This window comes from Bos grunniens, chromosome 16, assembly GCF_055505025.1.
Source record: "Bos grunniens cultivar Pamir isolate PY7600 chromosome 16, Bosgru_T2T1.0, whole genome shotgun sequence".
NCBI classification, from domain to species: Eukaryota; Metazoa; Chordata; class Mammalia; order Artiodactyla; family Bovidae; genus Bos; species Bos grunniens.
This window is the reverse complement of record NC_141180.1, coordinates 21,673,729-21,701,427: the sequence shown is the minus strand read 5'-3', so window position 1 is coordinate 21,701,427 and position 27,699 is coordinate 21,673,729. Positions and strand designations below refer to the sequence as shown.

The window sequence follows — 27,699 nt, the reverse complement described above, 5'->3', positions numbered from 1 at the left end:
AAATGGCAACCCACTCTAGTATTCTTGCCTGGAAAAATCCCATGGACAGGGGAGCCTGGTGGACTACTATAGTCCATGGAGTCACAAAAGAGTCAGATACAACCTTGTAACTGACCACGTAATTTCCTTACTGTCCCCAAAATAATTTGATTTTTGGACAGGAGATTACTAATGAGGTATTTCCACCTCCAAATGAAAATGTATTTGATTATCCCAACATCTCCCACATTATCATATTTGAAGAGAGAATAAATTTAAACAATCACAGTTAGGAAATTCAGCCTCAGTAGAAGTAAAAATGACATTAAGATTGCTCTTTTTGAAATAAGTTCCTACTGTATAGCACCAGGAACTATATTCAAAATCTTGTAATAAAACATAATAGAAAACAATATTTAAAAAATATTGTTTTAATATTTAAAAATATTTAAATTAAAATATTAAAATTTTAATTAAAATATTTAAAATTTTAATTTTTATTTTATTTTTAAACTTTACAATATTGTATTAGTTTTGCCAAATAAAATTTAAAAAGTGTATCTATATGTATAACTGCATCACTCTGCTGTACAACAAAAATTAACACAACATTATATATCAACTATACTTCAATTTGAAAAAAAAGAAACCCAGATGAAATCTTAAAAAAAAAGAAAATGTTCTTTTTGGGGAAAAGAAGATAGATATTTTTGTACATTAAACTATTTCATAGTAGTATTTTTTAGGAGGATTTACTAAAGACTGGTAAGCTTTCTTATCTCTCCTTGTTATTCTTTGGAAGTCTGTATTCAGTTGGGTGTATCTTTCCCTTTCTCCTTTGCCTTTTGCTTCTCTTCTTTTCTAAGCTCTTTGTAAGGCCTCCTCAGACAACCATTTTGATTGGTGGGGAATACTACTTTAGTCAAAAATCTGCATCCCCCAAAATATAATTTAAGAATAAGTGATGAATTGGAAACTTATATGGAGGCTATCAATCTTGCACAATGCCAGAATTAAGACCCTAGTCAAATGTTAATATAAGATTTTAAAAATATTGTGGAGTCCAGCTCCTCACAGATCTCTCTGAACTCCCACAGGGCTCTATCTACCCTTGCGACCTTTGGGTCATAGTATGACAGATGACGTGGTGGGTGGTTACAAGCCCAAGCTCAGGTACCAGGCTTCCTAAATCTAAACCTTGCTTTATTACTAACTTTCCTCATTTATAAATACGTAGAATAAGAATAGAACCTAAACTAGAGGGTTTCTATGAAGATAAATGAGATAATGCATATAAGCTGATGGGTGAGTATCTGGCACATAGAAAGTATTTTTCAAATATTTTCTTTTATTATTGTTGTTGTTATGGTCATTACTTATTCTTAAGAAAGAGATCATCACTGATTTATCTCTGTATCCCCTACTGGGTTTGATGCCTTAGAAGTGGCTGCTACATAAATGTTTATTGAGTAAGTGAATCACTGGTGAAATAGCTGCTGCTGCTGCTGCTATGTTGCTTCAGTCGTGTCCGACTCTATGCGACCCCGTAGATGGCAGCCCACCAGGCTCCCCAATCCCTGGGGTTCTCCAGGCAAGAAATAGCAGTGCCTACTATTTAGTGAATATATATATTAAATATATAATGACTATACACACACACATATATGCTACAAGTTGATCCCATTTTCACTGAGTATCATGTCCATCTCTCATTTAAAAGATAACATCACATACAAAGACACACACAATTAAAGATTTAAAGGTAAAGGTGAAGTCACAAAAGTATTTCAACTTTATTTTCATAAATTAATTTTGAAGCAGGAAAAGCCTTTCTATATATCACTCCAAAAAAGTTATTTCAGACAGAAAATCCTAAAAAAGTAAAGAGCTCCTACAAATCAATATATGGGTATCAAAGCTCCACAGAAAAATGTGGAAAATCTGTGACAAAAATATCCACAGATTAAAGGATATTCAGCTTCATTTATAATAAGAAAAATGCAAATAACTACTATATATTTTTTTCACCTCTCACACTGGCACATATCAAAAAGAAACACACTGGGTTGGTGAGAGTGGGGGGAAGCAGGCACTCTCTATATTGGTAGAGTAATCAGTACAACCTCTAAAAAGTCAGTTTGTAAGTATCTATCAAAATTACAAACCACATACCCTTTGATCCAAAGCTTCCACTTCTACAAACTTTCCTTACATATATTCTCTCCCCAGGGCAAAATGACAATGTTATTCATTGCAGCATTATTTGTAATTGCAAAAGACTAGAAATGATCTAAGTGTCAATCTACAGAAGTTCAATTGAATTGATTATAATTCACCTATATAAACCCATGTAGCTCTAAGTAATAATGAGGAAGGTATTTGTATATAATAAGAAACAAGAGTCACCAAAATGTGGCCCGAAGACCCAATTCAGCCCACTGCTGTTTTGGTACAGCCTACAAGCTACGAAAAGTTTTTACACTTTTAAATGATTGAAAAAAGATCAAAAAAAAGAATAATGCTTCATTACACATGAAAGTGATATATTCAAATTTCTATGTCCATAAATAAAATTTTATTGAAACACAGCCACACCCATTTATTTTCAGATTATCCATGGCTGTTTTCACACAATAACAGCAGAACTAAGTAGCTGCTGCTGCTGCTGCTGCTGCTAAGTCGCTTCAGTCGTGTCCGACTCTGTTCGACCCCATAGACGGCAGCCCACTAGGCTCCTCTGTCCCTGAGCAAAGCCTAAAATATTTACTGTCTGTTCCTTTACGGAAAAAAAATTTACCAATGCCAATATTGAGTGTTTCCTATAAGATTTTGTTAAATGACAAAAGGAAGGTGAAGACATGATATGTAATATGCTATGAGGGCAAAGAGGGAGGAAATAATTATATATGGAGGAAATACCTCCATATATTTCAGAGAGGAAAAATCTTGTGGTTGGGAGGGAGCGAGGAACAGCATCATTTCTCCTGTTATATTCCTTTTATCTTTTAATTTTTAATTGATTCGAATTGATTTCAACCATTTATGCAAATATTTAAGTTTACTGAAATGCAACTCAATCCAGTATTCTTGCCTGGGAAATCCCATGGACAGAGGAGCCTGGTGGGCTACAGTCCATGGAGGGGAGCAAAGAGTCGGACACAACTGAGTGACTTTCACTTCACTTCACTTCAGACTTTTGTAAAATGTGAGCTCAACTTCAAAATTAGGGTATAAAATAATAGGGATATGTGTGAGGTGATGTATATGTTAATAACTCAGTGAGGGGAATCCTTTCACACCATGTATCAAATCACATTGTACACTTTATCTTGCCATTTGTCAAATATACTTCTATTTAAAATTTAATAAATAACATAAAAATGTCAAAGTCTAACTTACATATCAAAAAATATGGAAGACATCACTTCATCAGTGGAATTAAAGTATTCAGTATTGAAATGCATATTTTAGATATAGTTGATGGAGGTATCATTTGTAAACAAACTTCCTGGAAACTAATTTAGTGTATGTGTGAAGAGCCTTTTAAAAGTACATACTCTTTAACCTAGTAGTTCCACTTCTAGGAATCTATCTTAAAAAATAATAAAAAGATCATCCAAAGATTTATATAACAAGATTTTTGAATTGCATAATTATGGTGGTGGTGGTTCAGTGGATAAGTCACGTCTGGCTCTTGCAGCCCCATGGACTGTAGCCCACCAGGCTCCTCTGTCCATGGGATTTTCCAGGCAAGAATACTAGAGTGGGTTGCCATTTCCTTCTTCGGAGGATCTTCCCCACCCAGGGGTGTAACCCTGGTCTCCTGCATTGCAGGTGGATTCTTTACCCACTGAGTTACCAGAGAATGGCAAAAGTGTACATGGCCTATACAGTCAACAGCAGTGAATTGTGCATAAAACACGATACATTCATATAATGGAATATAATCTAGTTTTTAGTGGCACAGTTTAATGCCATGAGAGGGTTTCACCATATAGTCTTAAGGGAAAAAAAGAAAAAAACTTGTATATGTAATTTAATTTAACTTTTAATATTGATACATATGCACAGAAAATACTAGAAGTACATATACCAAAATTTTAACAGGTATTATCTTTTAATGGTAGGACTTTGGATGTTTTTTTTTTCCTTTGTACCTTTCTGAACTTACTGTTATAAAATAAGTATATGTCACTCATATCATTGGGGAGGGGTGAGCTATAGAGCTGCCCAGACTATTTTAAGCAGGAGTGGGCGCGGTACTTGCCTTCTTCCTTCCATAGTAGAGCAGCTTAGTGAATTTCTCCACGATCTGCGCAGGCGTCTCCACGCTGGGAGGAATCTCCCCGGTGAGCAGGTCCCGGGTCCCCGAGCTCAGCACTGGCCAGTCCTCATCCGTCAGGTTGATGAGATTGGCGACAGGCGGCTGCCGCTTGTACTTCTCCAGCTTCTTGCAGTCCTGCATCAGCAGCTCGGCGATGTCAGACCCCACCATGGACTGCAAAGCAAAGAGAATCCCATTCCCATTCGTCACCATGCTGGTACCCCAGACTGCAGAAGGCGGGGCACCAGAGCGCCCGTCCGCTTCAGGAGGAGACCCACATGTAAACACAAGACAGTCCCTTTTGCATTGTGGTAGTTGAAACTCCACCTTCATTCTCATGGCTATTTTCTGCCTGTCAGGAGCCACAAAGGTGACCAGAAATATGCACACTCTCATAGGTGTATTATCTGCTTGGTGCAGTAACCCAAGAACTGAGCAATAACCAGAGGCTAGTGGAGAAGGCAATGGCACCCCACTCCAGTACTCTTGCCTGGAAAATCCCATGGGCAGAGGAGCCTGGTAGGCTGCAGTCCATGGGGTCGCTAAGAGTCAGACACGACTGAGCGACTTCACTTTCACTTTTCACTTTCATGCATTGGAGAAGGAAATGGCAACCCACTCCAGTGTTCTTGCCTGGAGAATCCCAGGGAAGGGGGAGCCTGGTGGGCTGCCATCTATGGGGTCGCACATAGTCGGACACGACTGAAGCGACTTAGCAGCAGCAGCAGCAGCAGTGGAGAAGAGCAGGGAAAAGTTATAGCATTTGCACTCTGGCATTGACCTCAGCAGTTTCTTTTCTTGAGGCCATTTGTTGCTTCTTTAATGCTACCTTTTATAATTATGCCCCAAGATGAATCTTCTCTCTCCCAGGAAAATTTAAATTTCAGTCCAGCCTGCACCTGCCCATCCTCCGGCCGCGGTGATACTGACCCCATTCTGCCGACAAAGGAGAACCAACAGCTGCCAGAGTAGAGCCGAGTCTCTGCTCCCCAGTGTCTCAGATTTGTGGCTCTGTGCTGCTTTCTGCTGGCAAAACGTCATGATGTCCACCTTGTGCACATCTTCCCTAGGGAGAGATTTCAAGGAGCAAAGAGTGAGGGACAGATTCCTCCCCCAGGCAGGACCACAAGCCCCTCCTACAGCGTGAGGGCGGTGCCTGGGCTGGGACTGAGATAGTAGTAGAAACAGGACAACCCAGGATGGGGACAGTGAGTCTGTAGTTACAGGGCAGTTGTTTCCATATAGAACAGGAAGGGACCTCAGAGATTCTCTCATCCACGGTCTCTATTTTGCAGAGGAAGAAACTGAGGCCCAGAGACCTGAAATGACTATTTGGGTGGCAGGTTCGAGCACAGACTTTGAGATCAGACAACCCTGGATTTAAATCCAGCCTTCGTGTCCAACTCTTTGTTACCCCGTGGACTTTAGCCTACCAGGCTCCTCCGTCCATGGGATTCTCCAGGTAAGAATACTGGAGTGGGTTGCCATTTCCTTCTCCAAGGGATCTTCCTGACCCAGGGATCGAACCTAGGTCTCCCACGTTGCAGGCAGATGCTTTAACCTCTGAGCCACCAGGGAAGCTCCCTTCTAAACTTCTCAGCCTACACAAGTTGCTTATCTCCTCTGAGCCTCTGCTCTTTCTGATAAAACAGGGGTGATTAAAATGTCTACCTCCAGGGCTTCCCTGGTGGTACAGTGGATAAGAATCTACCTGCGGATACAAGAGACACAGGTTCAGTCCCTGGTCTGGTAAGATTCCACATGCTGTGGAGCAACTAACTCACGTGCCATAACTACTGACCTTGGCTCTGCAGCTACTGAGCCTGTGCCCACAACTACTGAAGCCTGCATGCCTGGAGCCTGTGCCCACAACTACTGAAGCCTGCATGCCTAGAGCCTGTGCCCACAACTACTGAAGCCTGCGCGCCTGGAGCCTGTGCCCACAACAAGAGAAGCCACCGCAGTGAGAAGCCAGTGCCCTGCAACAAGGAGTAGCCCCCACTTGCCACAGCTAGAGAAAGCCCGTGTGGAGCAACGAAGACCTAGTGCAGCTAAAATAAACAAACAAAATAAAATTTCTTTAAAAGTCTACCTCTAACTCAGTGTCTTATAATAACCTATAATGGAGAAGAATGTGAAAAGGAACAGATTTATATATAACTGAATCACTCTGCTGTACCCATGAATCTAACACAGCATTGTAAATCAACTATACTTCTATTAAAACACTGTTTTAAAGTCTACCTTATACAAAAAGGAATTAGCTAATTGTGTAGCATATATAAAGTGCTCCATAAACAGGAATTATTATTTGCTTGAGATTATTTAATGAAGTCAGTCAAATAGGGATCAGTACCCTAGGTGTCCAAACACCCAACTCGGTACTCTAGGCCACATTGCTACACCTGTGTGTAAAAATGGAGACAATTCATTTTTACTTGAAGGAACTGTCAAAATACCCCGGGGATTTTCTTGGAGGGGGAAGCTTCAGGATAAGGACACATCTGTATAGTTGTGATGATATTTAAAGGGCTTCAGAATGCATTATCTCACCTCTGACACCAGCCTGAACTCTTCTCTCCACAACAAAGAACATCCTCAGTATTTATCAGAAACATGACTAGGAATGTAAAAGCAGTTCTAGCTCAATCCTGCAGAGGGCAGACTTGCACACTGTCTAGGAACTCATGCTGACTGAGTTATACATCTCTCCAGAAAAATGTTTTCCATATGAGCAACTTGCCTATGATTTCCGAGGCTGTGCCCCACTTTTCTACCAGTTTAAGTATTATTAAGTACCCAGAACATTAAAACCTCCTACCACATAGCCTTTGTAAAATAGAACTGATTTCAGATTTTTAAACCTTTTTCTGTCTTTCAACACTCAAATTGCTTGTCAAAATGACTCAAGCCACATCTGGCTCCAACTTGTAGCACAGAGATTCCATTCCAATGGGGACAGATATTTTCTTTCAAGAAAGCCAAGCCCAAATCCCCAAAATGCAGGAAGATTTTATAGGTTTCAAAAGCCCTTATTTGGCAACTTTTATGGCGATTTACCTGATCAGTGGTCCTGAGAAAGTCCTCATCTCTTCTTGTTCCTCAGAATCATTCAGAATAACCTGGAACAAAAAACTCAAGTTTGGTCTTCAAGATTATGTGCCCCCAGTGCCCCACTCCTCAGGTGAGTCCAGTATCAGAACCCAGAGCTGGTCCTAGGGTGTGGCTCAATGCCTCATGGAGAAAGAAGAAAGACAAAAATGAGCTCTCTAGTTGCTGGATATGAGCCAACAGTATCACAGGTAAAACATCAGTCTAGCATTACTTCTTTCAGAGAAGAGCCCCACACATTCCTTCACACACACACACACACACACACACACACACACCAATCCACAGGGTACATGGCTCAGGCCCCTCCAAGAGCACTCTATTCCTGGAGATGCCAGGGCTCAGGCAAGGGAAGCAGGGAGTAACGTGCTGACATTCAGGGGACACAGAATCTTGTTTACCTCCATGCTGTGCAGTTCAACAAGGGCTGTCTGTCCATCACTGGGAGAGCTGGGACTCACACACACCAGCTGACCTCCTGGCCCAAAACTCACAGGCATGTGAGGGACATAGAACTTCATGGGTTCCTTGGGACCAGCTGCTGAGATGTCCTCTGACCAACCAATACAGGTGGACACTGTTAGCATTACAACCACTGCTTTGCTTTATGTAAGAAATATTCCACAGACATATTTCTTTGCAAATTTCAACTGGGACCAAGATAAGGTTCTGGGTGGGTTACATAATTAGAAGAAATACATGCTCCAAGTCAGATTTAGGCCTTTAAGAATACGTCAGACTATAATGCCAAATCCAACAACATATTACAAGGATTATATACCATGATCAAGTGGGATTTATCCCAGGGATGCAAGGATTCTTCAGTATATGCAAATCAATCAATGTGATGTACCATATTAACAAATTAAAGAATAAAAACCATACAACCATCTCAATAGATGCAGAAAAAACTTTTGACAAAATTCAACACCCATTTATGATAAAAAAAAATTCTCAAGAAAGTGGGCATAGAGGGAACCTACTTCAACATAATAAAGGCCATACCTGACAAACCCACAGCAAATATCATTCTCAATGATGAAAAACTGAAAGCATTTCCTCTAAGATCAGGAACAAGACTAGGATGCCTGCAGTCATCACTATCATTCAACGTAGTTTTAGAAATCCTAGCCATGGCAAAAAGAGAAGGAAAAGAAATAAAAGGAATCCAAATTGGAAAAGAAGTAAAAATATCCTGTTTGCAAATGACATGATACTAAACATAGACAATCCTAAAGAGGCCACCAGAAAACTACTGATGCTAATCAATGAATTTGCTAAAGTTGCAGTATACTTAATTAAAGCACAGAAATCTCTTGCATTCCTGTATGATAACAATGGAAGATCAGAAAGAGAAATTAAGGAAACAATTCTATTTACCATTGCAACAAAAAGAATAAATACCTAGGGATAAACCTTCCTAAAGAGGCAAAAGACCTGTACTCAGAAAACTATAAGATACTGACGAAAGATTTCAAAGACAACACAAAGAGATAGACAGATATACCATGTTCTTGGGCTGGAAGAATCAATACTGTGAAAATGACTGTACTACCCAAAGCAATCTACAGATTCAATGCAATCCCTATCAAATAACCAATGCCATTTTTCACAGAATTAGAACAGAAGATTTTATAATTTGTGTGGAAGCACAAAAGACCCTGAATAGCCAAAACAGTCTTGAGAAAGAAAAGCAGAGTTGGAAGAACCAGGCTTCCTAACTTTAGACTATACTACAAAGCTACAGTAATTAGCATGGTACTGGCACAAACGCAGAAATATAGATCAATGGAATGGGATAAAAAAATCCAGCGATAAACCCACACACCTACGGTTACCCAATATTTGATAATGGAGAAAAGATAACATCTTCAATAGTGATGCTGGGAAAACTGAACAACCCATGTAAAAGAATGAAATTAGAACACTCCCTAACACTATATACACAAAAATAAACAGAAAATGGGTTAAAGACCTAAATGTAAGGCTGACACTATAAAACTCTTAGATGAAAACAAGCAGAACACTCTGATGTAAATCACAGCAAGATATTTTGACCCATCTCCTAGAATAATGAAAATAAAAACAAAAGTAAATAAGTGGGACCTAATTAAACTTAAAAGTTTTTGCACAGCAAAGGAAACCATAAACAAGACCAAAAAATAATAATAATAATAACAGAATGGGAGAAAATATTTGCAAATGAAGCAACACACAAGGGACTAATCTCCAAAATATATAAACAGCTCATGTAGCTCAATATCAAAATAACAAACAATCCAATCAAAAAAATGAACAAAAGACCTAAATAGACATTTCTCCAAAGAAAACATACAGATGGCCAAGAGGCACATGAAAAATGCTCAACATCACTAATTACTAGAAAAATGCAAATCAAAACTTCAATGAGATATCACCTCACACTGGTCTGAATGGCCATCATCAAAAAACCTACAAACAAAAAATGCTGGAGAGAGTGTGGAGAAATGGGAACCCTCTTATAATGTTTGTAGGAAAGTGGATTGGTTCAGTCACTATGGAGAACAGTGTAGAGGTTCCTTAAAAAACTAAAAACAGAACTACCATATGACCCAGCAGTCCCACTCATGGGCATATACCTGGAGAAAACCATAATTCCAAAAGATACATGCACCCTGAAATTTATTGCAGCACTATTTACAATAGCCCAGACATGGAAGCAACCTAAATGTTCATTGACAGAAGAATGGATAAAGAAGATATGGCACATATACACAATAGAATATTACTCAGCCATAAAAAGGAACAAAATTGTGCCATTTGCAGAGATGCAGATGGACCTAGAGACTTTCTTGCAGAGTGAAACAAGTCAGAAAGAGAAAAAGAAACATCATATATGAAGGCATATATGTAGAATCTAGAAAAATGGTACAGATGAACCTATTTGCAAAGCAGAAAGAGAGACACAGACATAATATGGACACCAAGAGGGGAAAGGAGCATGGGATAAATCGATAGATTGGGATTTACATCTATACACTATCAGGTATAAAATAGAAAACTAAGAGAAACAACTGTATACACAGGAAACTCAACTCAGTGCTCTACGGTGACCTAAATGGGAAAGAAATCCAAAAAAGAGGGGATATATGTATACATATGACTGGTTCACTTTGCTGTACAGCGGAAAATAACAACATTGTAAATCAACTATACTCCAATAAAAAATTAATTTTAAAAAGAAAAAAGAAGAATATAATGCAAGGAATTGATGGTTTAGTCCAAATGATAATGTACCAGGCCTAGACTCTCATAAGGGTGACAGGTTGGGGACTGGCTCTCATAGTCCCAGTACTCAGGGCAAATCTCCTACATCCAGACCTTTGTGGCCTGCCTTGACTTTCCCGAACTGACTCTGGTCTTTATTTTCTTCCCTTGTTACCTACAGTACCTCCGAGGGCCTCCTCTCCCAACCTGATGATGGCCGTGGGCCGTGTTCCTTTCCAAGAATCAGCTATGATGCATTCTTCAGTACCAAAGAAAAGATGGGGAATGGAGCCAAAGCTGGCCACTCTGCCCAGGGGACCTACATATGCAAATGAGGCAGACAAGGGATCTACTCTTGGAAATACCAGGTAAAGTTGACCTTCCAAGAAATGTGCCACCCAGCCCTCTTCTCATCAGACTCAGCCAACTCCTTTAATCACGTCAGTACCCACCAGCCTGAACTGGGCTCCAGATGGCTGAAGTCATGGGGTCACAGAGCTCAGAAGCATCTGCCATGTACTGACTGAGCTCGTAGCTGCTGGAGGTGAGACCAGACTCATGCTGCCAGAGAAGGTTGGACTCCTCCATCAGTGATGGCTGGAAGTTAAAAACAACAAGAACACATGGGAAGAATCAGAGGCACTTTCAGAGACACAGTCCTCCGAAGTGTTTCTTTAAAGCAACAAAATTCAAACTTTCAAATAAATCTAATGAATGTGGACATATTGAAAGGAAAAGAAGGGATCATTCAACTGACAATTCTCACTAAAGGATTCATTTTGGCTGTGGGTAGAGTGCAGGTCCTGGGGTCAGGGGACTTTAATTCAAATTCCAGCTTTGTTAATACCAGGCTCTGTGACCTTGAACAAGTGATGTAGACTCTCTAAGCTCAGTACCTTCATTTATAATGTAGATAATCATACCTACCCTATATAGTTCAAGTACTTACCTCTTGCATTCATTTGCCAACTGTTTAATGAGCACTTATTATGCTCCAGGTGCAATGCTTTCCCTAAGGATACAGGTACAAAAGGACTTCCCTGGTGGTTCAGGGGCTAAGACTCTGTGCTCCCAATACAGGGGGCCCAGGTTCAATCCCTGGTCAGGGAACTAGATCCCACATGATGCAGCTGAAATTTTGCACACCACAACTAAAAGATTCCACATGCTGCAACTAAAAAAAAAATCCTGCGTGTTGCAGTGAAGATGCATGCGCAACCAAGACCCAGTACAGCCAAATAAATAAATTTTTTTTTTTTAAAGAAATTCACAGAATTTATATTCTGGGAGGATTGTAAAACAGATACAAACAACGGATACAAAAGCTCTTTGTCCACACTGTAAAGTACTGTACTCATATATGACTGCTGTTATTGCGTTGTTGTTACTGTTAGTCCTAATAGGTGCCCGGCCCTGTTAAGTATTAGGTGTACAGAAGAAACTGTTCCCCCAAATCATACAAACCTAATCAGGGATAGAAGATTAATACAAGACTGTCAAAAATTAAGACCTTGTCTCTTGTAACTTTTCCATACATCTAAAGTTATTCCAAAATTGAAAGTTTAAAATATTCAAGAGCTCCATTTCATAGCCCAACTGGTACACCCAGTAAGATTTCAGAAGAGAGAAAAGGAAGAGTCAAGAAAAGTTTAAAATTCTGCTTTCATACCCAAATTAAAAGATGCTAGCAACTTCCCACTTCCTGAGTAAACCAAATTGCTAGTCCACCGGGGTACCGGTAACACTTCTTTTCTTTCCCACCTTGGAGTGACTTGGGTGACATTTCCTGACAGCTAACTTGGCAAAAAAAAAAAAAAATGCAAAAGGGCTCAATAAGGGCCCCAGACCCAGAAGACTGAAACAGGAATCAGGGAAAGGAGGACATGGGCATGGAGGCTATGCCAAGAGGGGAGGAATGGTACCCCTTAGACTGCTGGCACTAGGGACCCCCGTCCCCAGGGCCCTGCCCTGCCACTGCTGATGATGTCAGCTGTGATGCACTGTCACAGGCCACCCGCCCTGTGTCACTTCAGGTTACCTTGTTTTTCTGTGCCCCAGTTAGCGGACTCTCCATGAACAGGTCCTCGGGCCTCTCCTGTCCAGAGTTAGAAGCAGGACTGTCTTTATAAGGATTCCGACTCTTAGATCTGCAGCAAGATGACAGGAGCATGTGAGAGGGGATCCAGGGCAGGCCAGCAGGCTGAGCTGCTCTGTACCAGAGGCTGCTCTGCCGCAAAGTGTGGGCAGGTGTCGGGTTGGCCCATGTGCCACAGGGAAAAGCCTTGTCCTCTCTTGTGCTGCCACAGTCTATTAAACCAGAAAAACAGGAACGTCCGGGGTTCATAGCACAGTTACTAGAAGTGGCCCCCAAACTCTGCAGAGAAGGCTGGATCTCTGTGGCCTGACATCCCAGAATGACTTAAATCAGAGCAGGCGGGTTGGTGAGTTTCAGGAAGGGAAAGGCCTAAGGGTACCAGACAGGTACATGTACAAAATGCTCTTCCTTGCTCTTCTCATCCCAGGGGAGAGACCGTTCTTAGGGCACAGGACTGGGCAGAGGAGAAGTACCCCATCCCCAGGCAGGATGCAATTGTAAGAACTTATGCAAGGCCACATCTGTTCCAAGGCCAACATAGAATTAATGCCCTCCTTCAAGAGGGACCTCAAGTAACCTCACAGGTTTGGGGGCTTAGGCAGGTTTGGGGAACTGCCACTCAGAATAAAGAACCCCTCCTTCCAGGGTCCATGTGAACAACTGGCTCAGGCCAGCCTGAGCTCCATCCTTGTGGCCAGAACAAAAGCAGACGGGCTTCTAAAGATGAGGGACCAGTACCAGATGACATCAAGTTTGCCAAACGTAGTCTGTAGAACCAGCCTCTCCTTGCATACTTACTGGAACTGGGTCTCCCTATTTGTTCCAAATGGACTATTCTGGTTTTCATGTTGATGATCATTGAGGTACTTTTGATCTCGATGATCTTCCTGCCAGATATAAGGACTCCCTTGCCTTGGCACTGCACCCTCAGAGAAAACAAAACGAAGACAGGTCACTTCCTATTCCTAAAAGTTCGGAGATTCTAGCAAGTTGTGAAGCTGGGTTACTGGAGCATGGCAGGTATAAAGACATACAGTCATCCTTCTGTATGCTTTAGGGGATTGGTTTCAGGACCTGAGAATGTTAAAGTCTTTTATATATTAATAAAATGGTATAATATTTGCATAGAATGTATGCACATCCTCCATAAACTTCAAATCATCTCTAGATGACTTCTAAAACTAATAATACCATGTAAATGCTATGCAAATAGTTGTAAATACAACATAGGTGCTGTGTAAATAGTTGCCAACAAGCAACAAATTCAAGTTTTAAGTTTTGGAATTTTCTTTTTTTCAAATATTTTCAATGATCAGTTGGAGGCAGACCTGCAAATTTGGAGGGCTGACTGTATTTGTCAAATTGAATAAAGTTGGTAAGTGAAAGCCAACAAGTCTGTAAGATGAATCTCAGTCTTCTCTGAACCAATCAGCATGACTGTATAGGATAGTACAACAGTGGGGATCGTGTGTGTGTGTGTGTGTGTGTGTGTGTGTGTGTGTGTGTTTTCAGCACTCAAACAGATTTTTCTCTTTACTAGCAGGTCAGAAGCTGCCATTAACACATACCTAAATCCTTACTGTTGGTTTAGGGTATAAATTCCTTTTTGTGCAAATCTGCCACTCTGTGATGGTCAGGCTCATTACAGCCCAGCCACACACTTGATGACTCCACTGTTAAGAACTGACTTCACTGTTACTTGATCAGGGAGAGACTATAATCTTGGTTATAATGAGGAGTAGAAAAAAAATGGATGAAGTACAAACTATCCATAACACTAATAACATAAAAATAGTTTCAGTACCATCAACTACACCTACATGTACAAAGAGAAATGACTCTTCTATCTCTTCTCAAGACGTCTAGCAGCAGTGTGTTTGCTGTGGCCTCATCTGACCAAGTGGAGAAGGAAATGGCAACCCACTCCAGTGTTCTTGCCTGGAGAATCCCAGGGACGGGCGAGTCTGGTGGGCTGCTGTCTATGGGGTCACACAGAGTCGGACACAACTGAAGCTACTTAGCAGCAGCAGCAGCAGCAGCAGCATCTGACCAAGAAAGAAGCAGGTGGGGGTGGAGGCCTAGGATGAGGCTCTGAGCATGGCCCTTTTGGCCTCTGCCCTGTCAGACCAGTGGTACCATCCCAAAGGCTTCTTGGAGATTATTCCATACCTCTTTCTTCCTGAAGCTGCTGTGGGTGTCCATGGTAGTAATAACTTCCATAAGCATATTCTTCCCTTAGGGCTGGAGAGTAATAGCTCTGATAGAGATCCTCAATGCTCCACCTAAAGAATCACAAAAAAGGCCACTCATTCAAGGATAAGCATAGCAAAAGAAAAACCAATGGAGAGCAACTTTCCTGGTGGTCTGGTGCTAAGACTTCATGATCCTAACGCGGGGAACCTGGGTTTGATCCGGGTCAGTGACCTAGATCGCACATGCTCCAACTAGAGATTCCACACACCGCAACGAAGATCAAATATCCTAAGTGCCACAACTAAGACCCGGCACAGCCAAATAAATAAACGATTTTTTAAAAAAAGAAAAACAATGAAGGGCTTGACAGACAAAACAACTCCAGAGGACAAAACTGAGATACCCGTCTAGAATCTGCTCTAAAGCTATGGTTCATCCTACAACCGAAAATCTAGAATCGGAGCAGGAGTAGAATCATTGTGTCAGAACAAGGCTGCAATTTTTACAGTAAAACCACAGCTGAGTGTCTCTTCTCCTTCCTCATGATCCCTCTTACTCCTCAAATACACACATCCAACAACATGAAATATTATCTAAGAAGACCCTGCCCTGATATCACCTTAGGAACCCCCTTCCCAAGATAACTGTGTAAAGTACCCAATATACCACTGGAATTCCCATGCATATTGTAGATGGAAATGAGATGAAAAAGTCAAACTGGACCATCTTAAATCTGCTTGCTGTTATTGCCTCTACCCTTAACAGACCTTCCTTCAAGAATTCAACACTATTTTTATCAATCAATAATTCTTTACTATTTCATAGGGACAGAATTCTTTACAATAACTGTCATAATTTCAACCTTAAACCTAGAAGCAGGAAAATATCATCCCACCTGAAAAAGCTAAAGTGAAAAATAGATGGCTTGCAACATTGCATAAAACATGAAGGCCAAAAGTAGAAACTCCAGATTCTCCCAGAATTACCTCACAGAGACCTTTTCATTCTGAACTTGGAGACTCCAAGCTTCTATCTGCTCTCTGATTTTTTGAAGTTCCCAATCATTCACTCAATGTATATATTTTCTGTGTAGGCATCACACTGTAGGTGCTGTTCTAGGTACTAGGACTCTTATGTTGCTGGTGGGTTCGGTGCTAACCCTGGGTTAGAGTCATCAAAGAGGATAAGGAGCTTTTTATAGACATCCATAGGAAAAGCTTTTCCATAGTCTACAAATCCTGCCTTTTGTGATGCCAGAGTAAGAGGGTCTCATCTGCCGTCTTGAATTTCACCATTCTTTCTACTCTCTCCTCTGCCCCCAACACCCAATTGTGTTGTGATGGCTTCTTAAGAAGCACCCCTAGGGACTAACAAAGGGAAATAAACTATATTTTCAGTCACCACAATCTAGCCTGGGAAAGGAAAGGGTTTAGCTAAGTCAATGTAGGAGGAGGAGGAAAAGGAAGAAGAGAAATAAAAGGAAAAGGAAGACGGAAAAGAACGATCTGTTCACAAGCATTTGGGAGAGCTGGATCAAGTCCAAGCTCTAAACTCATACCTTGAATACAATTGACTGGGATAACCGCCTTCGTAATAGTCAACCCCGGACACAGGTGGACGCCATTCCCCAGATCTGGCTGCATAGTGAGGCTCCTGGAGGTCTTCCCTGGGGTCCTGCTGTGGCTGGGGGCTCCTGCCCACATCTTGCCTTTGATGGACCCTCTCTCCATTGTGCCAAGAGTGGGGAATAGGCTGATAGTATCTATCTTTCCAAAGCCCTCGGTCTGGATCCTTTGATGGTGCTGGGGGCCTCCCCAATGGCTGAGGCAGCCACTGGGGAATCCAAGGTTCCATCCTAGATCTTCTGAATTTCTCTAATGTTTTGAGTCGGCTGTGTAGTTATTTTATCTTCCCGTCAGACAAAACAAAAAGAAAACAAATGATCATTTTAGGCCTATATCCAAGCATGATGCTTAATTAGGTTTTGTGAAAGAAGCATCCATGGTCCTCAAAAATCTTCTATCTAAAACAAACCACACAGGCGCTGAGACAGAGACATCTGAAAAAATCGCAAGCAGATACTTGAAATAAATAACAGGCTAGACAATTATATTGAGGTTGTTATAAAAATTTTAAAGTATATTTGGAGCAACAATAGATGTGGGAGGCCTGGGAGAAAGAACAATATATGAAGTTGCAAAACACAATCAAAGTATTCCAATTAAAGACATGTGTGCTCACCTATTTCACCAACAAACAGTCATTCAGGAGGCCCTGTGCTGTCATAGAAATAAAGTGGGCTTTAGACAGAGCTAGACCCAGTTCAGATCCTAACTCTGAGCTTCCCTGGTGGTAAAGTGGATAAGAATCTGCCTGCCAGTGCTGGAAACAAAAGAGACACGGGTTCAATCCCTGGGTCGGGAAGACCCCCCTGGAGAAGAGCATGGCAATCCATGCCAGTATTCTTGCCTAGGAAATGCTATGGACAGAGGAACCTGGTGGGCTATACAGCCCATTGGATCACAAAGAGTTGGACACAACTGAAGTTATTTAGCACACCAGGAGGATCTCACATGCCGAGGAGTAGCTAAAGCCTGTGAGCCACACGTACTGAGCCCACACACCACAACTACAGGAGCCCTTGTACTCTAGGGCCCAAGAGCCACAACTAACGAGCCCCTATGCCACAACTACTGAAGCCCACATGCCTTAGAGCCCACATGTTGGAACTACTGAAGCCTGTACACCTACAGCCTGTGCTCCACAAGACGGGAAGCCACCGCAATGAGAAGCCCATGGATGATAAACGCTCCAAAACTAGAGAAAGCCAGCATGCAGCAACAAGGACCCAGCACAACCAAAAAAAAACAAATAAATACATTATTTTCTAATTAAAAAAAAACTTGACTTTGCCACTTATTAGCAAGTTAAATTTTTCCAGCCTTAATTTCCTTACCCATAAAATAAGGAATAATTAACACTGTCAGCGTTAGAGATACTTATGCAAAGTGCTGAACACTATGCCTGGGATACAGTAGTGGTTCAGTGAATAACAGTGTCATCAGAGATAGAGATTAGCGTGGGGTGAGTAGCTGAAAAGATTTCCTAAATAAAAAGAAGCTTAGGGACTTCCCTGGTGGTGCAGTAGTGAAGAATCCTCCTGCCAATGCAGGGGACACAGGCTTGATCCCTGGTCCAGAAAGAACCCACATGCCTCGGGGCAACTAAGCCTACATGCCAGAACTACTGAAGCCTGCTTGTTCTGGAGCCCACGCCTGCAACAAAGATCCCACGTGCCACAGCCAAGACCCAAAGTGGCCAAATAAATAGATGTTTAAAAAGAAGAAGCAGCAGCTTAGAGTGACTTCAAGAGACATCTTTTCTAAATCCTTAAAGTCTTAGAGAACTATGCTCTATAACCTGCCCATGCCTGCCCCTCCTCCAGGGGAGGTGAGGAGACACAGGGTTTGGGATTGCTTCTGTGACAAACTAGAGAGCCGTGTCTCAGTAATCTTCCTGCCCGGAGATTTTAAAACCTGGAAGTCTCCCCAGGATCAAACTGGTTTTCCCCACTTATTCTTCAAACTGGGATACAGCTCCCAATGACAAGTTACCTTCCAAGCTTCTCTGCTTGTATCACAGAGCAGCACCAGCACCCAGCTGCCTTCAAAGGAAAGCACCCATCACCCCTTACAGCTGCTCAGGAGTCTCCTGTGTCAGGAGGATACACGGCTCCATCAGACCCCATGCTCCTTCTCCCTTGGGAACTACATTAGGTTGAAAAGTTCGGGTCGGATCCACAACTTGCTCCCACTCCTGAAACTCCCAGCTCAATATAATAATAAATATCAGAAGCAAAGGTCAAAGGGTGTGTGTGTTGAAATCAAGATGTCACTCTGCTCCAATGCCGCAGAGCCAGGGTCCACAGCTATGAGCAGAGAGCTGTAAGCAGAATGCTCCAGAAGAACAAGGCGCAGAAGTGCCTTCTACCTCCAGAACAATCACAGCTAAACTTGCACCTTCCTTCCCTTGTCAGCTTACATCCTTGAAAAAGTCAGGTGTACTGAGAGCCTTTTCCAGCAAATCTCAGCAAAGGCCAAATGCCCCAGACACAGTGAAAGGCTACCTGAGTCCTTCCTGAAGGGGGCCTATGGGATTTGAAAGCATTTGGACACAAGGAAGCTCAACAAGAAGAAAGCCTCAGGATTTCCCTGGTAGTCCAGTGGTTAAGACTTCACCTTCCAATGCAGGGGGGTGTGGGTTCAATCCCTGGTCAAGAAGCTAAGATCCCACATGCCTTATAGCCAGAAAAACAAAACATAAAACAGGAACAACACTGAAACAAATTTATAAATAAAAACTTAAAAATGGTCCACAGCAAAAAAAAAAAGAAAGAAAGAAATCTATTTAAAAAAAAAGAAGACGAAAGCCTCTTCCACCTCATCCCCAGATATTTTCACTAGACAGCCCTTCTCTGATGGCAAAGACACATTACCCACTCCCTTCACCAAAGTCAACTCCAGTTGATTTCTGTTGCCAAGATACCAATTCCAGCTTGTTAGGGCTCAGGTTACAATTAAGGACCCCAAATGAAAAGCACTTAAGATACTCCAATGAAGGCATTACATGCACAGGGACAAGTCATACTCACACATCCACATAAATGACCTTCCCTGGCCCCACTAAGGTCAATATTGCCTTTCCTAGTTTGACAGCACAGCAAGCACAGCCAAGACAAAGCCTACAAGGGCACTAGAGTCCCCACACACCTGCTCTGACAGCCGCCACCTTCCCTTCGCACGCTCCAGGAGTGTCTTCTCCCCTCCTAGACACTGTCAAAGTCCAGGTGCCACATCTCCCAAGACTTACCTGGCTCTCAGATCTACAGCCTGTCAGCTACCTTTGCAACTGCCCAGCCTCCATGGGCTGATTCACGAGGGCAAAGTACAGCCCAGCTCCCTCCTTCGTCCAGACCCGGCTTGGTGTGTTTGCCCAGAACCCAGTCAGAGGCTGCTGCTTCTGTTTGCCTGGTAGTGGGCTGAGCCAGGTTCCTGCACATGTGAAAGAATGCAAACCTGCACAGCAAACAAAGGACAGAGACCCGACGGAGAGGAAGTGCAGAGAGCCCGGAGGCAGCCTGGCCTGGGGAGAAGAGTGCCACCTATGGGCTGTTAACTCCTGTCTGGGCCACGGACGCTCTATTGCTCAACCTCTGTTTCTTCTCTGAAAGAGGAATAACAAGGTGGGTTTTCCCAGGTGGCTCAGTGGTAAGGAATCCGCCTGCCAATGCAGGAGACTCAGGAGACATGGGTTTGAACCCTGGGTCAGGAAGATCCCCTGAAAGAGGAATAACAATACTTAACTTAGGAGGGTCATCATGAGGACCACAGGCTGACTTCAGAGATATTGCGAGTTCAATTCCAGACCACTGAAATAAAGTGAGTCATACGAATCTGTTGGTTTCCCAGTGCATATAAAAGTTATGTTGTACATGATACCATCCTCTATTGTGTGCAATAGCTGTATGTCTACAAAATTATAAAAAATGTAGGACTTCCATCGTGGTCCAGTGGTTGGGAATCCACCTGCCAATGCAGGGGACACAGGTTTGATCCCTGGTCTGGAAGATTCTACAGGCCATGGGACAACTAAGCCCATGCACCACAACCACTGCCCCTGCACTCTAGAGCCCATGCTCTGCAACAGGAGAAGCCACTGCAATGAGACCTGCTCGCTGCAACTAGAGCAAGCCCACGTGCAGCAAAAAAGACCCAGTACAGCCAAACGTAAATAAATAACAAAATTTTTTTTAATGTATATACCTTAATTTTAAAATCCCTGGGGACTTCTCTGGTGACCCAGTAGTTAAGAATTTGCCTTCCAATGCAGGGGACACAGATTTGATCCCTGGTTGATCCCACAGATCATGTGGCTAAGATCCCACATGCCACAGGGCAATTAAACCCACAACTACTGAGCCCACGACTAGGTGGTGACACAGCCAAAGACAAACAAATAAATAAATGTAAAATACTCTGTTGCTAAAAATTGCCAAAACAATTACAATAGTAATATCAAACGTCACTGATCACAGATCACCATAACAAATATGATCACAATGGAAAAACCTAAAATACTGCCAGCGTACAAAATGAAAAAGAAAACAAGAGAAATATTGCCAGAATTACCAAAATGTGACGTGGAGACACAAAGTGAGCAAGTGCTATTGGGAAGGTGGTGCCATGAGACTTGCTCAATGCAGCTTTGGCCCAAGATTTCAGGTAGTAAAACAACACAATAAAGTGAAGCGATATAAAATGAGGTATAGCCAAAATCACTGCAGATGGTGACTGCAGCCATGAAATTAAAAGACACTTACTCCTTGGAAGGAAAGTTATGACCAACCTAAATAGCATATTCAAAAGTAGAGACATTACTCTGCCAACAAAGCTTCGTCTAGTCAAGACTATGGTTTTTCCTGTGGTCATGTATGCATGTGAGAGTTGGACTGTAACGAAAGCTGAGCACCGAAGAATTGACGCATTTGAACTGTGGTGCTGGAGAAGACTCTTGAGAGTCCCTTGGACTGCAAGGAGATCCAACCAGTCCATTCTAAAGGAGATCCGTCCTGGGTGTTCTTTGGAAGGAATGGTGCTAAAGCTGAAACTCCAGTACTTTGGCCACCTCATGCAAAGAGCTGACTATTGGAAAAGACTCTGATGCTGGGAGGGATTGGGGGCAAGAGGAGAAGGGGACGACAGAGGATGAGATGCCTGGATAGCATCACCAACTCCATGGACGTGAGTCTGAGTGAACTCCGGGAGTTGGTGATAGACAGGGAGGCCTGGCGTGCTGCAATTCATGGGGTTGCAAAGAGTGGGACACGACTGAGTGACTGAACTGAACTGAATGATATATAATTATGTATGCTTTATAAATAAATGTTATCTTTTCATTTCAAAGGAGATGAGCTAATTCTACTGGCTGAGGCAGGCAGAGTACACACTGTGCGTGTTAGTTGGTCACTCATGTCCGACTCTTTGTGACCCCATGGACTGTAGCCCACCCAGCCCCTCTGTCCATGGGATTCTCCAGGCAAGAATACTGGAGTGGGTTGCCATTTCCTTCTTCATGGGATCTTCCCAACCCAGGGATCGAACCCAGGTCTCCTGCACTGCAGGCCAATTCTTTACCTTCTGAGCCACTGGAGAAGCCCAGAGTATTCACTGGTGGGTAGTAAATGCCTGGTTTAGGTTTTTCTCATTTGAATTTCTCGCCATTGGATTCTGACTGTGCATTAATTGTGTTATCCAGATGGAAGGCAAATTTAAATGCTCAATACTGAATTGAAGGCACTGAAAAGTTTCTATTACAACAAGAAAATAATTTCTCTTGTTTGAAAAATAAAGTTCTTCTGGTGAACACAAAGAAGCTCATGTCGACTTTTGAATTAATATTTTAAAATTTAGCAAATCATCATGCTGTCTACCTTAAATGTATACAATGTTATACATCAATCACATCTCAATAGAGCTGGGAGAAAATACAAATCAAACTCAGAATTTGCTCTAAAAAGGCTCAGATGTTTATCCTTTCTTTCAACAAACACTTACTGAGTCCTTATTATGTGTCAGGATTTGACACACATAAGTATGAAGGACACAGTCCTTGTCATCAAAAAGCTTTGAGCAAATTAAACTGTCATGCTGTTTATTAGTCCAGGGAAGGCCTGGACTAATGGTCCATGGTTGAGCTCATGATCAAATAGGCTAAGGCACCTAAGCTATAAGATTATGACACAGAGGACTTCCACGGTGGTCCAATGGTTAAGAAGCCATCTTGCAAGGCAGGGAACAAGGGCTCAATTCCTGGTTAGGGAACTAAGATCCCACAGGTCACGGAGCAACTGAGGCCACACAATCTGGACCTGAGTGCCACAACTAGGGAGTCCGTGCGCCACAAGGAAGATCCTGCATGCTGAAACTAAGACCTGACAGAGCCTGCTTCATTAATTAAGTTTTTTAGAAAAAGATTTTGCCACAGCCCTTCAACTGACTCCGAGGCCATGACAGATGAATATAGAATCTCTGACTCCTGTCGTGGTTTATTACCCCTCTGGTGGGCTTTGAGCCTTGGCTCACTAATAACCTCACTGTCATTTTTAATCCTCCAGAGAAGAGGTACTGGAAAAGGACACACACAATGACCACAGGAATCAGAACATGGTTGATTACAACACAGACTCACATGTCAAATTATGTGTCCCAATATCTCACAATAACATTCATGAAGATCTGATATAACTCTTTTGGCTTATAACATGATGTTAGCTGTGCCCCCAAGGGCTCCCCTGGTAGCTCAGCTGGTAAAGTATCTGCTTGCAATGCAGGAGACCCCAGTTCAATTCCTGGGTCAAGAAGATCCTCTGGAGAAGGGCTAGGCTACCCACTCCAGTATTCTTGGCCTTCCCTAGTGGCTCAGACAGTAAAGAATCTTCCTGTAATGTGGGACACCTGGGTTAGATCCCTGGGTTGGGAAGATTCCCTGGAGGAGGGCATGGCAACTCACTCCAGTATTCTTGTCTGGAGAATCCCCAAGGACAGAGGTGGCCTGGAGGGCTACAATCCATGGGGTCGCAAGGAGTTGGACATGACTGAGCGACTAAGCACAGCACAGCACAGCCCTGCCCTATAACACAGCTCTGTCACTGAAATGTTAACTTTGGAAGACCTTACAGGTTATTTTAGCAACTTCATTTGATTGGTGATAAAACCAGATCCAGAGAGATAAAGTGATTTAGTCAACATCACAAAGCTAGCTAGAAGCTCAGTTAAGATGATCTAGATGTACTGGACTTGTCTTGCATTGGGCTTACCAAAGTGTGATTATTAATTATCCAAGAATTATGTGAGCCAACAGTAAAACTGTTGATAATTTGAAGTCCACCACAGCAGGGGTATTTACAGCACAGAAACTGGCAAGTGCTGCAAAACCAGGTTGTTGTTGTTTTCAGATAATCACTTTCCCGGCGCAGTGGTTACAACTCCTAACTCCTATTTCAGTGTTCTTTCAACCACAGAATTGTCATTCTGTTTCTAGCCTTCATCTCACGCGTCTGGGTTAAACATCTAGCCCCATTATTGCAAATGCTCCTTTTGTGATGTCCCAAAGCATCTCCAGTCATCTCAAGAGTTATTATGAAACTCTTCATATACTCACCAACCAAAATTAATCTTAATTAGCTTTAATTATTTTATATAGACATATGGCATACCACAGTTATATGGGTCATGAAATGAAACAGATTGTATGGGGTTTCAGCACTCCAAAAGGTTTGGGATTTATCAGTCCCTGCCTTCCCTAGTCCCATAAATCAACAGTTACTAAGTCTTTCAACCTGGTAGCTCAAATCTTCCTGGTTTCTAACAAAATTCACTCAGTTTGACAGTACCTTAGCAGCTCATCCCCAAAAGGAGTTGGGCTAAAATTGGTCTTGTCACCTCAAGTCCTGATTGCAGTGCCCTCACATGATCTCATAGGCTCTCATACGCTGAAACAGTTTAGTGTTAACATTTTTCCCTTCCCCAAGTGTCCTGTCATCTTGCCCAATTTCTGTTCTGTATGCCAAGTGTCCACTGGAACTGGAAAGAAAAGTGAAAGTGAATTCGCTCAGTCGTGTCCAACTCTTTGCAACCCAATGAACTGTAGCCTACCGGGCTCCTCCGTCCATGGGATTTTCCAGGCAAGAGTACTGGAATGGGTTGCCATTTCCTTCTCCAAAGGATATTCCTGACCCAGGGATCAAACCCAGGTCTCCTGCATTGTAGGCAGACAATTTACCATCTGAGCCACCAGGGAAGTTAAGCCCTGGAACTGGAGCCTCATCAATTACTAATTGTTGTGAATTTCCTTTCTCTGCCTTCCTCTCCAGATACCAGACCACCAGAGGATCTTGCTTCAACCAGGTGCAAATATCCTAGTGTGACATCTATCTAACAAAAGCATCATCACTAATAATGCAGCTAATCTCTTCCCACCATAACAGTGCTGCTAGATGTGAACACCCACCTAGATCCAGGTCAGGTTTGCCATGAATCCCTGAGCACTAGGATTTAATGACCAGTGAGCCTTGCAAAGGCCAGCTCAGTAGCTGAGATACTCTCCAGGCTTGACCCCATTTCTTTACTGAAAGTAAAAATTTAGGAAATGAACTGAGAGGCCCTATGTCAACAGATAACCGGTAATTATTTGTCTGGGTAATGGGTCTATGGATGATTTTATTTTTTTCTTCTGGCTGTTCATGTTTTCTAACTTTTCCTACAATAAACTTATTTTCAAAGACAAAATCAACTAACATGGTTTTTAATCAATACTATATCCAAATGTGGTACTGTCATAGCAGTAATTAATTATTTACCCAAGTTGCTAAAATGGAGCAGTGAGTCCCCGAAGCTTCCAAGATCGCTTGGCTGTGCTCAGTCTGCTCTTCTGGAAAGATGATTCTGGAAGTCATACGTTCACGAAACAAATCTTTATTGAACACCCACTCCATGCCCAGCATTGTCACTCGCACTGGGGACAGTGAGATTAATAACCCTAAAGAGGTTTTCAGTTCATTGAAGCAGTAGATATCGAAAAGCTGCACACAGAAAGAGGAGCCTGTGAAAGACAATAATGAAGGTGGGCCGAAAGCCAGGAGAGAATGGTGTCCCGGAAGCCAGGGAAGGTGATGGCTTCAGAAATGGGAGAGTCATCGACAATGCCAAATGTAGGAGAGACATTGAAAGAGGCAAGAGTGCAAGTATTCTCCCTACACTGGTTTTACCAATAAGGAGGTTTGATGATCACAACACAAACAATTTCCTTGGAACTATAGTCAATGGTGTGAGGAATTAGACACAGAAATCACTTGTGCTGCAAATGGAAATTAAGTAAAAGGAGACAGTAAGAATTATTCTTTTGAGAAGCCTGGGTATGAAGAAGAGGGGACAATAGCCAGGACTACTATAAAGCACTCAGGATTGAAGAACTGGCTTAGCATAGACAAGATGAAAAAGGTTATATGCTGATTCATATGGAGATTGGAGATACAGAAATGAAATACAATTACTGAAGGACTAAATCTCAAAAGAGGCTGATCATATGGAAGTATAGAAGTAAAAGTTAAGCCTAGCTTAAATAAAGGGCATTTCTCCCTCCAAGAAAGAGATTAAGGTGGTGAAGATAGGCTTGGATGGAGACAAGTCTGTTCAAAAAGGGACTGAGTACTTACTGAGACTTCTCTGCAGAGTAGACTGCTAGAGATCAAAGTGAGCTTATATTGATAAACTTGAGAAATGTGGTGATGGTCTGGATTGGCCAGTGTGGAAAACAGGAGTGGGCTTTAACCAGGAACGTGTCCTCAGAGGAACCAGTAGGCAAGAAATGCAGCTGTTACTGGACCCTTAGATGGATTTGAAGCTCCATGAGGATATTGAGCATCTGTGGTTCTGTCCATGCTACGACCACTGGGCCTAGCACAGCATCTGGTGTGTGACAAGAGCACAATAAAGACTTTACCTATAAATGAATGGACCTCTGAAATGTATAGCAGCAACAGTCTTGGCTGCAGATAGTATCCAGTAGTTTTCCCAGCCTGAGTATAGAACTAAACTCTGACAGAGAGTTCCTAGGGAAAGTAAAAGGGAATGTTAAGGCAGTGAGTTAAGGGGACTGACTGAAGAGTGGTTGAAGGGGTGCCATATAGGGCATAAATGAGACAGAAACACAAATTCTCTGCATACCTTGTTTAAGTGAGGTGCCTAGAAATACATAAGAGGCCTCTCCAATACGACAGCAAAAGAAAAACATTCAATCATGATTCAAAATGTAAAACTTCAGTTAAAGGGGAATGACTGGATAATGCTGACCCCAGACTTTCCAAAAACATCTGATACAGTGAAGCGCTTTTTAGTCAGCTAGCATCTCATAGCTCTGGCTCCAGCAAGGAGTCGGGGGCGGGCGGGGAGGGGAAGGTTTAGCCCAGAGCAGCCGTAGACTCCAGCAAAGCCAGCCCCTGGAGCCTGCCTTGGAGATACAGAGTTCATGGCCTCAGCCAGGGATTGGCAACCAAGGGTTTAACCTCCTTCTTCAGGAGGGTTGGGTGGCAGGTGAGAGGCATAGCAGCACATGCCTGTCAGCAGTTCCATTATCAGCAAGGATACGTGCCAGGAAAACCTGGTGTAAGGGCCAGAGACAATTACCCTGGCACAGGCAGCATGAGCTACCCGTGCCAATCCTGGGACTGTTGCTCTTACCCTAGAAGTGAAGGAGACAGGGCTTCACTCTCTCCTCTCCTCACCCTTCCCTTTTTATCGATGCCCCCTGAACCTGGACGAGTGGGGTGGCAGATGGATACTGCTCTGACTTTTAACCCCACGTCAAGCTTCCATCAGGCAAAGATGACTCACGCACCTGCTAAATGAAATAAAAGGCTATACATGCTGGGAGAGTCCTCCAAGCCCCCAAAGCCAACTGGAAATGGGCAGGATAAAGCAGAGTGTGAATTTCAGCTCCACTATCTACTAGCTGTGTGAACTTGGGCAAGTTATTCTATATCTCCTTTTCCTGCTCTATAAGATGGGAACAATAATAACAGAACCTTTCTCAGAAAGCTATCATTTAAGGGTACACTTTTAGATTAAAAAACTACAAACGTGATGTATACTAAATGCTCAATAAATGTTAACTATTACCATTTCCCTGAAAATGC

General features: G+C 42.5%; 1 protein-coding gene across 11 annotated transcripts in view; it reads right to left on the bottom strand.

The window, feature by feature from the left end:
* SEC16B (SEC16 homolog B, endoplasmic reticulum export factor) overlaps positions 1–27,699 on the bottom strand; it is a 77,677-nt gene that overhangs the window by 27,331 nt on the left and 22,647 nt on the right. For 5 of the 11 annotated variants that reach the window (XR_015143212.1, XM_086343665.1, XM_086343663.1 and 2 more), the window contains exons 2-10: positions 16,507–16,856; positions 14,925–15,037; positions 13,554–13,674; positions 12,699–12,807; positions 11,113–11,257; positions 7,816–7,967; positions 7,364–7,425; positions 5,234–5,369; positions 4,243–4,477 (exon numbers count right to left, since the gene is read on the bottom strand). Coding sequence is in view for 10 of the 11 variants with exons in the window: in XM_086343665.1 (XP_086199791.1) it covers positions 4,243–4,477; positions 5,234–5,369; positions 7,364–7,425; positions 7,816–7,967; positions 11,113–11,257; positions 12,699–12,807; positions 13,554–13,674; positions 14,925–15,037; positions 16,507–16,802 (1,369 nt within the window). In the remaining variant the exon portion in view is untranslated. Of the gene's footprint in view, positions 1–4,242; positions 4,478–5,233; positions 5,370–7,363; positions 7,426–7,815; positions 7,968–8,419; positions 8,542–11,112; positions 11,258–12,698; positions 12,808–13,553; positions 13,682–14,924; positions 15,038–16,506; positions 16,857–19,817; positions 20,010–27,699 lie in introns of those variants that run through there. The other 6 variants (XM_086343668.1, XM_086343670.1, XM_086343672.1 and 3 more) reach the window with 5 other exon arrangements.